This window comes from Vipera berus (assembly GCF_964194415.1).
Source record: "Vipera berus genome assembly, chromosome: 1".
Lineage (NCBI taxonomy): Eukaryota > Metazoa > Chordata > Lepidosauria > Squamata > Viperidae > Vipera > Vipera berus.
The window spans coordinates 51,007,459-51,021,861 of NC_138202.1; the positions used below are offsets into that span (position 1 = coordinate 51,007,459).

The following is a 14,403-nucleotide window of genomic DNA, read 5'->3' on the forward strand; positions in this document are numbered from 1 at the left end:
ATATGCTCTCAGTTCAGGATGTAGTGTAAGGTTTGGCCCTGCCATTAAGAAAGCAAGCCAGGATATAGCAGCTAGTAGAAGTTGCAGTCCTTGTTCCATGCTGAAACTGGAGAACAGGAATAGGTTTGTCTCTGCATAGAGGAGTATGTATATCTTTCCATAGAGCAGAACTGCAGCCCACTCCTTGTAGCATATCCAAATGAAGCAACCAAGCAATCAAGTGTCACCACAAAGCAGATTCAGGTGTTTATTTATTATATTAATTTATATAGTTTTCTATCTTGCCAGTTGCATCTCTGGGTGGTTAACAGGAGATTAAAAACCAACAGAACAAAATAGAGCAAGAAAATAATAAAAAGAAAATTTAATCAAATCCATGTAACAGCAGTCATCCCCCACAAAATTACACTGATTGATCACCCAGTCTCCAGACTCTATGCCTGAAGTTATTTATTTCTTTTAATTTTTCCCATCTCATTTCAAAGTGACTAAGGGCGGCTTTCAGCATAAATTTCAGGTCTTCAAAGGTTTTTGAAATGCCAGTTGGGAAGAAGGACAAACTGGCATTTGAACATTTCAGTGAGATATTTAAAACATAATTAGACAAGAATCTGGATAGTATTTGGACTCTGGCAAATAATACCTTGAAACTCATTATTTGCTTCTTTTGTTTTTTGGAAACAGGTACTTTTGTTTGTGCATTCAGACTCTTTGTTATTCTTACTTTAACTGGCATTATTGTTAACTTGTGCTGTATCAAACTTGGGTGACTTTGAACCATAGGAGGGGCGAAATAGCATGGAAAGATGAGAACTTAATTCAGAAAGTTTAAAATGTCTGCTCTTCTTTTTTTCAGCTCTTACAGACACAGGATTTAAAAATTATGCTCCAGAATTACGTAGACCAAAAGGAGATTATAAGGTTAGTATATTTATTGGAATCTGAAGGAAGGAGAGAGTTAAATAGTTTAGAGTCAATTGACTAAACCCTATCCTAAATGTAAAATCTCATATCTCTTTTTGCCCAAGGACATTTAAACAACTGAGCACGCTTTTGTGCATATGCATACGCTATGCATATAATTGTGTTATAAGGCTAGGCAAGGAAATTGGAAGCTTACAAAACAATAATTATAGCCTGGTTTGCTAACAGTGTTTTCCTAGGCAAATATATTGCTTTAGAAGCAAGTTCCATGTTTTAAAAAAGAGTTTTTTCTTCTTAATTAATGTTTGAAGAAAAAAAGAGATTAAATCATAGAATCATAGAAAACCTTTAGCTGTCATCTGGCTCAAACTATTCCTTGATGCTTGATCAGCTAAAATCAGGGGTTATACAACTTTTGTTTGAAGTCCTCCAAACTTCATGGGAAAAACATATTCAACCCTATTACCCTTGTAGATTGGTTCTCTGGTTCTAATCCTGTTATCCAAAATGTAATAGAACAAGTTCATCTGATCCTTTATTTGCTGAGAGATAATCAAAATCTCTCCTTTGGCTTCACATCTGCAGGCAAAAGATGCCCTAGCTCTCTCAGTGATTAAACTAGTGACAGATAAGAAACATAGGTTCCAAACCAAGATCTCTATCTGCCTATGTGTTGTATTCCTAGATTATTTTAAAAGTCTCCTGAGAGTTGCCTGGTAGGATGCTTAAAGTGTTATTTTTCTCTCCCCCCCATATTTTTTAATCAGAAATCATAATTGGATCTTTCTTAAGGTACTCTTTTTACTCTTTTTACACTTTCAGGATTACAATTCTGATTGGAGCCCTAACGATACAGTAAGACGGCTGCAGAGAGGCAAGGTAGGAAGTGGAAATGGGATGAGCTTTCAGAAAGCTCATCTTATGTTTCAAAAAGGTTAAAAACTAACAGATAATTCTTGGCCCACAGGCATTCGTTCAGCAACCATTCAGAGTTACAATGGGGCTAAACAAATGGTGATTATGACCGGTTCTCATTGTTCTGACTGTACCAATATCTCGCAGTCAGGTGATTGCAATCTAAGGCTTGGCAATTGGCTTGCACTTACAACCACTTGCAGAATGCCCACAGTAATGTGACAGTGATTTTCAACCTTTTCTGCCAGCATCCCCAGAAAGTCAGTGAAGAAAATGGCAGAGAAGGGTGCAAGTTGCTGGTTGTAAATCTCCTCCATTTGCGCATCTCCCCACACCTCCTTTGCTTCTGGTGCACCTTCTTGTATCATCACATACCTCCCCAACCTTCACCGTGCGTTTCTTGCACACCCTTTCCAATCCTTTCCCCCTTGTGCCCCCTGGCACACCCTCTCTGAGCCTCGGCACTCCTCCCTCACACTGCCATTGACTCTCTCCAACACTCACCATGTCTTCCCTGCGCCATCAAGCACTCCCTGATGCCTTCCTCCACCTTGCAGCAGCCATTTGCCTCCTTGCAAGCCACCTGGGATTTGCAAGTTCCTGCTTGCTTTCCCAATGCCTGGGTTGTGGGAAGCCAGCAGAAAGTTGCCTCATCTAACAGCTGTGGAATTCAATTAACAACAGCAGCCAGGACTGCAGGGATTGCTGTCTTTTAGCTAGCAGCAGAATTTTTAGTTCCATTTGCCATCATAACTCGAGGATTATCGGTACAGAAATTAGAACATTTTTATTCTTACTTTTGAACCTATTTTTTAATTATTAATGTATTTATTTGGAAGGGTTTCTCACACTGCTTTTGCATAATCACCTGGAAATATAATTATTGGTAGTTTCCTTTATCTGCTGGAAAGCCCTTTTGACCTCTTACTGTGCAAAGGGAAATGAGTCCTCTGCATTGAAGACCAATGGGAGACTATCAAGTGCTACCACTGCCATAATCTTATTTACATTTTCATTACATTATAACTATACACTATGTTGTGCCAACCTCAGAGTAAAAAAATAATCCATCAGTTTAGTTTTAATTCTTCAGAACTCTGCACTGATGGCTAGATGGAAGAAAGCTACATTTAGAAGACATAGAGACGATCCACAATCAATTGCATTAGACCTGCCAATCAGATATCTCTGACAATTTGCATAGCTTTAATGCCTTTGAAGTATCTTAGATTTCTTAAGGAATTGTTTAAAGTGAGATTTGCAAAGTGGGAGGTACTGCCCAGTGTTTCCTTTGCCATGGAGATTAGGAAATAACAGATTACTTGAGGAAGAATTGTCAGGGAACTATAAAGGGAACCTCCAATTCTTCTGGATCCTCAGAGTTACGACTGAGGTTCTGCCTGAACACTTGGCACGTGCAGTTGGGTTAGAACGATTTCAAGGTTCTCTTGAAAATGCTAGAAAGAGAATTCCTAATACAGTGTTTACCACTTGAGGCCTAGTACAAAATGACAAAGTGTTTTTCTCAGTGGCTGAAGTTCCTGGGGCTTGTAATTAGGCTAAAGCTGTCTCCCTGAAAACAATCACTCCCGCCGGTGGTCTCTGGAATTGCTCACACAAACAAGTAAGCAAGTGTAGTTCCATTGCAAATACCCTAGTACATTATGAGCACCCCGCCAAGAGCTTTCCAATATTGTTTTTCTTTATGAATCTCTTTCTTCTCTAGGTGTGTTCCTTGGAAAGATTCCATTCCTTGCAGGACAAATTCCTGCTGCTGGACGAAGCTGTTGCACTGCATGATGGGAATGTTATTACAGCTGTAAGTCCTGTTCTGATCATGGCGGGGGGGGGGGGACCATTTAACTTCTATTTCTGTGTATGCGATGACTTTTATATTACTTTTTTCATAAATCATTTCCCTAAATTTGTGGGGTTTTCTGGATGAGGCAATTGCCTTTTTCGTTTTGCTGTTATTTTGGAAGGCATGGCCTTGCTTCAGCTACCCTTGCCTCCAAGAAATGAAGAGTGCAATTAATCTTACAAGATGCCTTAAATATTTTCTAATTTTTAAAGTGCCAAAAACCCAAATTATCATGCCAGCAGGGGTCTTTTGAAATTTGGGGATGATGTTACCAACACCTTTACAAAATAGTTGCCAATGTGAGAGTGGCCATTTATGAAAAGGCAGAACTACAGCCACTGCTTATTTAGCAGTTACTTTGGTTAGCAATTATTAACAAATATGATGGTAATAAATAATAATGAGATTTTTTTTCCCAACCTATGCTCATATTTACATATTTTACCTCTCTGACAAAAAAATGGTATTCAGTATGAAACTGATTAATGTCAGGTCAGTTTAAGGCAGCAGGGCAAGCTGGTGAGAGGGTTCAAATCCGCTAATTGATCATACAGTGTGCTGCCCAAAGTTGCTTTCTGTGAGATACGCACCAAGTAAATTTGATGAACCAATCAGTCAACAAAGTCACAGAGGCTGAGTTTGTTAATTTGTGATTAGCACTCTTTAGGGAGATCTCCACTGCGGAGAAAAGCAGCTCAGGAAGAGATTATTTAAACAATCTTTCCACCCTCCAAAGAGGCAAAAACAAAAAATGGGCACAGGATGCTATATGAGAGAACTTTATCTGAATAAAATGGCAGGACTCAGTGATTTTTGGATCAGAATAGAACTGCTAAATGAGGAATGGATACACACTGTATGTTTTCCCCACACATTTTCTAGTCTTTTATTGCCTCCTTACCCACATCATTATTTATTTTTGTTTTGTTTATTGTGGGCAAATGAGCATATTTCCAAAGAAAATGTTGACTATTTTTCACTACATTTCCTATTTTCTGAGAATGCCTCCAAGGCTTACCCTGGGCCCAGGAGCATTCTTGAAAATAAAGATTGTTTGAGATTGGCATTCTGCATGCACTAGCTTTTTGTTTAATTTTGTTAATTAAGATACTTTTAAAAATGTTTTAAAAAATAGGAATAAAGAAGGGAGTGCATCCAAGGGGCATTGAGGCTACTTTGTTCCACAGAGGGAACTTGTTATTAAAGATGGATCCAGAAGGACAAACCTGATCCTTTAGGGCAGAGTGCAGTCCTAGAAGAGACTGAACTCCAGTCACATCAATGTAAGAACTGGACTGAGCTTCAATTTTGGCTCTTGTTGATAACAGCCAAATCATCACTTTCATTGCCTACTTGAATCTGATGAAAAGAGAAATAAAATTGAGTGTTGTCAGCATACTGATGACATTTTGCTCTGAATCTATAAAGATCTCTCTTAGCAGTTATACAAATAAAGGCAAGATATCAATCAATTATGGATGAATGGATAATTATGATGCTCGATCTGTTTTTCTGCAGATACTCATTTTTCTGAAAAGAACCTTAAGGAAAGGTATGTAATGTCCAGGATTCCCAGTTAGATTTATAAATGTATGTGTATAAAGTACGTATAGCCTACTTCTCATACAAGTCAAGCTGACAGATCCCCTGTGCTTTTCAAGGCAATGATTTTAAGCAAAGAAAATTATATTTTAAACCATATAAATCATTGGTTTTATAACATGAATTAGACGTAATTCCTTTATAGCGGGGTAAACATTGTTGGTTATAACTGGATTTATTGAGCATAGAGGCCAGTTCCCATTCATCAGCATAGATAAGTTTTTTCAAACATAGCAACCTTAAGACGTGTAGACTTCAAATCCCAGAAACACCCAGCCTGCATGCTGGCTGAAGAATTCTGGGAGTTGAAGTCCATACTTCTTAAATTTGCCAAGTTTGAAAAACACTGCCATAAATACGATCATGCTACATATTACATCCTATACTGTACAGAACATCTGTTTTGGTGATGAATTCAATTTTTTCTATCCTTGGCTTACTGTGAAGTGTGTGAGATTTTCTGTCTTGTTAGAACTTTTGCAGCACATAAACTACCTTTTCCATCACATATAAAATAAGGCTATCCTCTCTCAGTTTGTCAGCTGTTGGACAACAAAGCTGAACAGGGAATTAATTTAGCCCTAAACTAGCAGATGAACCACAATGTTGTTGAGCTAAAACTAAAACAAACTGTTGAGCCCTTTGGAACCAACTTCCCCTTGAGCTCCGGATGGCCCCGGATCTCCAGTCCTTTCGCCGCGGCCTTAAAACATTCCTTTTGCATCAGGCTGACCTGGACTGACGACAGGGATTTTAAAATGTTTTTTAATTTTTAATTTTAATTTATTTTATTGGGGCTGTTAATTTAATTCTTTTTAACTTTTGTATTGCTGTATTTTATTGTTGTTAGCCGCCCTGAGTCCTTCGGGAGATAGGGCGGCATATAAGTCCCAAAAATAAATAATTCCTAATTCCAGTATTGAATCACATACTAACCCTCTTTCTTTTGACTCATTAATTGTTACATTGCATCATTGCCTTTTAATGATAAGGATACTGCTCAGATTTTACATATTGTAGCAACATGCCACAAATACAACAAAAACCAAATTTTCAAGCTGGAACTTCTAAATTAGAGACTCCCTTATAATCCAACATTTTGTTGCCCCCATTCCATCAATTAGCTACAGGCAGTGCGCTGACATGCAGTGAGCTGGCATATCTAGGGTGATCCTTTCATTTCTTCTAGTTAGTTGACCATGTAGTAAGCTGATTTGTCCCAACCTTGTGGCCTCCAGATGTATAGGACTACCCTTCCCATCCTCTCTTTCCAGGATGGCCAACAGATGTGAAATACTTAAGCAAAAGAAAGAGTGAGGGGATTACTCAGACCTGATCTTGTTAGACAAGCACTTCTTCTCTTTACAACTAGAGATCCTGTTCAGAGAGCTGGAGATGCGGCAAGTTGCTTTGCGCCATTTAATACATTTTCTCAAGGAGGCTGGAGACCAAAAACTTCTCCTAGACTTGTTGAGGTAAAAGCCCTTGTGAGCATACAACCAAAACTGATGTCTGATTAGGAAATTGAACAGGTCTGACACATGTTTTTCCTTTCTAGATTCCTGGACAGAACTGAGGAAGCTGCAGTGAGTATTGCCTAGACTCTTTTTTAGTGGAAGGAAACAATAATATGCTGAGAAATTGAAGGCAAGCCACACAATACTTATTCTCAGGAAAAATGGAAATTACATTCCCATTATCTCTGGAGGGAAAACATTTGAGTAGATGTGGCCAGGGCTACCCAGCCTTGATTGAATACTTCATCTGAGCCTGTTTTGTCTTGTTTCCACCATCTCCAGCTGACCCAATACCGTGAACATTTGACTATCTTGGATGCTGAGAAAAGAAAGGAGTTTCTGAAAAGTTGCATTGGGTAAGTGAAAGTTATGGAGAAATAAAAGGAGAATAAGCCTTAGAGGCAAAGAACTTGTGGAAGTAATGAGAATTTATTTATTTTATTTTAATTCCATTTATATCCCGCCCTTCTCCGAAGACTCAGGGCGGCTTAGAAGCTTAGCAGTAGCCTTCATTCTATGTATATGCCTGCTTGTTAGGGCTTTCATACACCCCCCAAGCGGCATTATTACAAAGTCAGCTTATTGCCCCCAACAATCTGGGTCCTCATTTTACCTACCTCGGAAGGATGGAAGGCTGAGTCAAAGGAAGTCTTATTGTTTCCCACAAAGTAAAAACTATGGAAAGCTGTAAGGAAGAGGCTTTTCTTTAGGGAGAAGAAAGGACGAATAAGGAAAAGAATGCCATGTACAGTTTATACCACTAAAACCTTTGCTATGACCTTTAACTGTGTGAAATGGTGCATCACAGGGCAACAGTCTTTGAACCAGGATACCTCAAATACTTACTGAATGTGTCCAAAATCTGGTATCTGTGACTCCCGGGGGAATGAAATTTGGGGCAGTTGTGGCTGCTTCAGTCCTATTGGCTGTTGCTGATGTGGTCATGTGAACTTCATTTTCAACATTCTGTGACAGTTTCCCAGCCTGCCTTGCAATCCTTCACTCTCTCCCCCACCGAGCAGCAGCCAATAACCTGCCTGCTGAAAAAAGGGAGGAGGGGGAGAGGAGCTTTCAGATGCTCCCTGCCATCTTCCCACAGGGAAATGTAATGGCGAAGCTGGCAAGAAATTGGAAGTTGCTCCTGTTCCCACTGCTTTTTTTTTTGCTCCCTGGTCATTCTGCTTCTCTGTTTAGGTGAGGAAATATCTCTGAAATGAGATGGGTATGGGTTATCTAGTAGTTATAGAGACTTATGCACTGCATAGTATATAGATTGGGAGATGTTTTTCCCTACAGTTGTAATAATAAGGCCACACCAGCATATTTAGGACCAAAAAACCACAGTTCAACAAAAATCACTGCCTCAAAATGTTTTGCTTGTTAACACATGAAAAGCTTTTAAAGAAACATAGATAAATTAATAAAGAATAGCACTATCAATAGCTGCTGCTACATTACCTAAACATTACCAGGTTCTAATGCATTGTAATGTCTAATTATCGGTTGCTTAAGAGCCTGCTTGTATGAGCTTTTCATAGATGTCTACTGACTACTTTGGCAAGTAGAATGTATGGCATGCCTTTGACCTTGATCCACACGGCGCTCGTTGTATTCAGTAAATAGCTTGTAAAGTTTATTAGGCCAGGGTTATTCTTTGGTAACTTGTAGGATACCCAATTGGAGATTGCCTCACTGAACCTGCTTTAGAATAAATATGTTTACATTCTATACCAGACATGTCAAACTCGCAACGTCACGTGACGTCGCACAACGTACCGAAAGAGTTTTGCCATTGCCGGCAATGGGGTGGGCGCGGCTTCCGGATGACGCGTCCGGCCCGTGGACCGGCAGTTTGACACCACTGTTCTATACAAAGGAAGAATGCAAAAGTGAACTACCACCACTCTTCAATCTAGGTTGCCCTTTTCATCAGAGGATGCTGCTCATGTTCAGGATCATTATACACTCTTGGAAAGGCAGATCATCATTGAGGTAAGGTCCCGCTTTGCCAGTGGGTACATGACAGTGCCGATTATTCCAGACTTCTTGGCTTCGACCTGCTTTGTTGTAACACCTGGCTTTTTATATGAACTAAAAAGAAAAGTAGACAGGGCCAAAATGCTAAATCCCTTTTTTCCCCATTTCTGGATTAGAGGGTTAAGGAGTAAAACCTATCATAAACCTTGTAGACATGGAACAAAAGAAAGATATTGCCCCAAGGCTAGAAAAGTTGCCCATGCCTGCCATAATGGAGCCACCATGGCAGATGCTGGGCGACTGTTTCAGAACTCCTTAGAAAAGGCATATCTTTTCCTGGGCTTGCATGATTATTGCCATGAGATCTCAGAAAAATAAAGCTAGGATACAGATATTACTAATGTAATGTTTATCCTACTTGTCCTTCATGAAATTCAGTATGTCCTGGAGTAAGTTAAGCTAACTGGTAATGACTGGAACAATTTCATGAAGACCACAATTCTGTCCAAATTTTCTTAGGAGAAAACACTTCTAAATATAGGATATACCTCTGTGTAAATATGGAAAAGATTGCAACCCACTTGTTGGGATTTAATCCGGATTGTCTTTGAAACTTAAAAAAAAATTGTTTTGATGTAACACTAGATGTCTTTATCCCTATGGAAATCATTTTTGTTCTGATTTTTTTCTAGGCGAATGACAAGCATTTAGAGTCAGCTGGGCAGACAGAAATCTTTCGAAAATACCCTAGAAAAGCTTCCATTCTAAACATGCCATTGGTCACCACGCTTTTCTACTCCTGCTTCTACCATTACACAGAAACTGAGGTTAGGATTGCAGTAGCAATGGGGATCTCTGTGTTTTTCTGTGGAGCCTGGTGTCTTTTCAGAATAAGGGAGAAGCCATATATCACCAGATGCAAGTGGACATCTGAAATATTGTATAGTCTTCAGATAGATAATGCACTCTTCACATACTGCGGTATTTGATATACTGAACGTAAAAAATACTATTATCCTCCGTTTGGCTAGTTTAGATAAGGCTCCCTTGGATGTTAAACATTGGCGTATTTTAAGCATAACATATAATACATTTTAAAATAGTTTATATGTAAAATGGTTTAATTCACGTTTGGGAAGAAAATTCTGTAAGCTATATATATCGTTTGTTACCGACTTTTTCTTCTTGGTTAAAATATTTTAATAAAAGTTGCAATGTTGCTCTTTTCCAGGGAACATTCAGTAGTCCAGCAAACTTGAAGAAAACCTTCAAGGTAAGGAAACTGGTAGTTTGCCAAGCATACATATCCGTGTTCTAAAAGAGACCATTGATCCTAGAAATGTACGCAGAGGATATATATTATGGAATGAAGGTATTCAAGGGATTGTGCAGCTAGAACCGTGAAACGTGACAAGGCTTAGTTGGGCAATTTCCATTGTACTGATCTTAAGAGACTGAATTCACAGCCATAATACTAGAGTAGAAGACCTTAAGTCTGTTCACTTGCTCCTCATCTTTTCATTAGAGCACAGTGAGTTTGGGATTACGTTCAATTTGGCCTGATCTTGGGAGGAATTTTCTTTTGCACCATGGTTCAGGGATATAGATTATATTTACAGACAGCTGCATTACCCCCTTTTCACGTGCAGAATTCCGCCAGCTTATTGAATGGCTAGTGTTGACTAATGTGTGATATGTTTTAATTTGGAGGCAGGCTGACTGCTTGCATGGCCTATTGTTTTTATTAGTTTTTATTAGTTTTATTATTGTGATTTTTACATGATTCATTGTTAATAGGAAAAACTTTGAAAAATAATGCAATAAGTATGGAAAACATCCAGATAATGTGTTGTTGGATAAGGTATAAGGAAATCCCTGCTAGAACAGACCAAGGGCCATGAAATTTTGTTTTCATTACAAGAATCTCAGCAACCAACAGATGACTAAAGATACACAATTTAATTATCTTTCTTTTCATTGTTAGTTTCCTCCAAGAGGTTAGGGCAGCATACAAAGTATTTTCTCCTCTAGTATTTCCTCACAACTTAGGACGGGTGGGCTGACAGAAAACAATTAGCCTCAAATCATCCAGTGAGCTTCTGTAACTAAGAATGGATATGAACCTAGGTCGTCTGAAACCAAATATACTACTTTAACTACTTCACACTGGATCACAGTCTAAATCTCTCAAGCTGTTTCTAGAATTTCCATTTCTTTACTTTACAGATTCCAGATAAACAGTATGTGCTAACAGCTCTGGCTGCTCGTGCCAAACTCCGAGCTTGGCATGATGTGGATGCCTTGTTTACAACAAAGGTGAGTCTGACCTTCATTGAATCTTGGGTATCCTTGATTCATACTGTATTGCTTGGCATAATGATTTTTTATACCAGTCATGTGCTTATCTGTCTGCTCTTGCACGATGCTTAAGGGATTTTCTGTAGTCCATTTACAGATACAGACTTGTTCCAATTATTCTTTTTGAATTTTCTAATGTATCCTATAGGTAAGTTCCATCAGAAAAGGAGAGCAGCGTCATCCAAGAAAGAATGCATCTTCTTTTAGGACATATGCAAAAAGTGAATGAGCTATCCAAGAATAACTATTGCTTGCTCCTAAATAATGTTTAGCAGTGCATCTCATCCCCAGGTTGCTATTTTCTTTTTCCCCATTTGTGATTTCAGAATTGGTTAGGCTACACCAAAAAAAGAGCTCCTATTGGTTTCCATCGAGTGGTGGAGATAATGCAGCGGAACAATGCCCCAGTGCAGGTAAGTGAGCAAACTGTTCAGTAGTCTGGTTTTGGTGTGTTCCACTGATCAATAGGCTGCTGCCTGCATCTTTTTTTTTTTTGATTATATTTTTTATTTTATTGAAATCATCCACAACTACATCATAACAATACATCGCAGTGCTTATTAAAATTCTTTTTAAAAAAAATACAAGACGTAATAATAAACATTCTAATGATTTAGACAAGTTGCTGTTACATTGTATAATCAATCATTTCCGTAACCATCCCTTTTTGTCAACCATTCATACCACGGTCTCCAAGATAAATAATAATCTGTATCCCCCTTATCTTTCAACAGCATGGTCAAACGGTCCAATTCCGCACAATCAATAAATTTCTTGATTAACAGATCCTTGTGAGGACTAACAGAATTCTTCCAGTATTGAGCCCATAATATCCGTGCCGCCGTTAACAAATGCGACATCAAATACCATGCAGATCTATTCAGATTGTCTGGTTTTAAGCCTAACAAAAACGTCTCAGGAGTCAATTTAACAGAATGTCCTAAAATCTCATTCAACCATATATGAAGCCGATGCCAATACTTCCTCGCTTTGCCGCAGGTCCACCACTGGTGGTAATAGGTGCCCTCTCTTTCTCCACACTTCCAACACGCTGGGGACACACCCAAAAACATTTTACCCAATCTAGCTGGAGGGAGATGCCAACGAAACATCATCTTATAAACCTTCTCCTTATACGCAGTAGATTTTGTTAGCCTAACATTTTTCTCCCAAATGGACCACCATTTATCACGATCAATTTGGTAACCCAGATTCCTTACCCAGGCTATCCTAAAGCCCTCTGTAAGCTCATTTAACCCATCCATATCCAATAGTAAGGAATAACATTTTGCCAGCAACTTCTCGCTTTTCCCGAAAAGAATCTTATCGAATCCTTGAGCTTCTCTAGTAATCCCTGGCACCACTCTCTCCTTCATAAACCGACTGCGAAGCTGCATATACGCTCACCAATCTACCTGGATACCCTGTTCCTGGAATTGCGATTTAGATTTTAATTCTCCATTTGAATGCAATAATTCTTTATAAATCACCCTTTTTCTGGGTTAAACACATTAGGGTAGGTCAATGCTTCCATCGGCGATAGCCAATACGGAGTCCTCGTATAAAACTTCTTCCTAACTAACGACCAATCCCCTAATAATATATTACGCAAATAATGCCTAATAAAATATTTCGGTGGGCTTCCTGACTCCCGTCACAAATGAGCATGCCACCCTTGGGATAGATCATGTCCCTCTAACGCTAACAACCGCCTATCTTGAAAAGTCTTTGTTCATTTCCCAAATAATTTTATACATCATACATGAAAACTAGAAGAGGTATTTCTCTAGTTTCGTATGTGTTGTTTGTTTTAATTTAATACATCATTGATTATAGAGTTGACCATCTGCCTTTTGGAAAATAGTTGGTGAAGAAATATAATTTGGGGTAAAATAAAGTTATTTCATGGTGAAGCTGATGTAGAATTAAATTAGGGGAGATGAGCAAGGGATCCTGAATATTCTGCTGATATTTTCTTGTTTTTTATCTACAGGTCCTGCAGGAATATGTGCGTTTAATAGAAAACGTTGAGACAAAGTTGAACCTTGCTATGAAATACAAGTGCCATGATGTTGTTATCGATGTATGTATTCACTGCTGAAATTCATTTCCAAGAGACTGTGGGAAATGGTGGAATGGACAGAGAAGCCAAGGGTTGATTCTTTAGTCAAAAATTCCTAAATTATTCCTAAAATACCTGAAGCAGTTTGCTATAGCTTGTATTTCAGAGCTGCTGCCTCCCTCAATCCCCTTCTGTTATTAAAATTGCTTCTGATATGTTTAAAGAAATCCGAGAACAGCTGGCTGCTCCTTTCAGTATAGCTTTTATGTATCACTATCAGCATATTACATTTGACCCTTCTGAACAAGATGTGGCTTCTGTTACAGTTTGAGCTCACTTACAATGAAGCAATCAGTTGACTCTTTTTAAGTCACAGGTACAGGCCTGCGGCCCATTTGGAACCGGTCCACACAAGCAGTGGGCAAGTGCACTTATGTGCGCAACTCCATTTGTGCAAGCAGTGTACTTGCGCAGATGGAGCTGTGTACACAAAACCATCTCCTTTTCCACTGCCCCCCTCCGTCACCACTGGTCCGCAAAGCCGGAAAGGTTGGGGACTGCTACTCTTAAGTGATATACAAAATAGCCTTCCCTATCTCATGAGTTCATCATCTCTTTCAGCTTTCAGCTTTCTTCTCAGTTTCCATAAATTAAACATTAAATTTTCCACAGATTGCCTGATCTTGATGTATGTTGATTCAGTAAAATGTAATAAAGGTATAAAACCAGCAGATTCCATAGTACATTATTTAGGCAGTACTATGCATACTAGAGTGTTTCTTCTAAGTATAAAGCATAAGAAAAATTCCTGTTGGTAGCTAGTCACACAAGAAGGTTCTGTGGAATTTGTTCTAGGTCAAGGAAACGAAATCTCTGGAAGATAAGGAAAATATTTTGCTATCTTGTTTTAGTCTTCCTGCCTTTGACAGATGCTTGCCCTTTTCTTTAGCCATAATCACAGCCATGAAAACCTACCAATTTGATAGAAGTCAGTGAATTTACGACCTAGCACAACTAAGAGACATCATCAATTGTCTAAATGTTGCCCATTTCCATTATCATTTTAGCCTAATAGTAGAAATAAAATATTGGTTTGAAAGTATTAGGTAAAGCTAGCCTTCTACTGTTAACTTTACACTCCAGTGGGCCGGATGCGTCGCAACAAAACCGCGCCCACCCCATTGCCG

General features: G+C 38.8%; 1 protein-coding gene across 1 annotated transcript in view; it reads left to right on the plus strand.

Moving 5' to 3' along the window:
* The window catches only part of VIPAS39 (VPS33B interacting protein, apical-basolateral polarity regulator, spe-39 homolog), a 30,292-nt gene that overhangs the window by 11,708 nt on the left and 4,181 nt on the right, over positions 1 to 14,403 (plus strand). Inside the window, exons 6-18 of the mRNA XM_081313725.1 lie at positions 857 to 921; positions 1,747 to 1,803; positions 3,566 to 3,658; positions 5,219 to 5,252; positions 6,675 to 6,777; positions 6,861 to 6,888; positions 7,102 to 7,175; positions 8,736 to 8,811; positions 9,489 to 9,623; positions 10,028 to 10,069; positions 11,023 to 11,112; positions 11,481 to 11,567; positions 13,148 to 13,237. Of these exons, the coding sequence (XP_081169851.1) occupies positions 857 to 921; positions 1,747 to 1,803; positions 3,566 to 3,658; positions 5,219 to 5,252; positions 6,675 to 6,777; positions 6,861 to 6,888; positions 7,102 to 7,175; positions 8,736 to 8,811; positions 9,489 to 9,623; positions 10,028 to 10,069; positions 11,023 to 11,112; positions 11,481 to 11,567; positions 13,148 to 13,237 (974 nt within the window). The remainder of the gene's footprint in view (positions 1 to 856; positions 922 to 1,746; positions 1,804 to 3,565; positions 3,659 to 5,218; positions 5,253 to 6,674; positions 6,778 to 6,860; positions 6,889 to 7,101; positions 7,176 to 8,735; positions 8,812 to 9,488; positions 9,624 to 10,027; positions 10,070 to 11,022; positions 11,113 to 11,480; positions 11,568 to 13,147; positions 13,238 to 14,403) is intronic.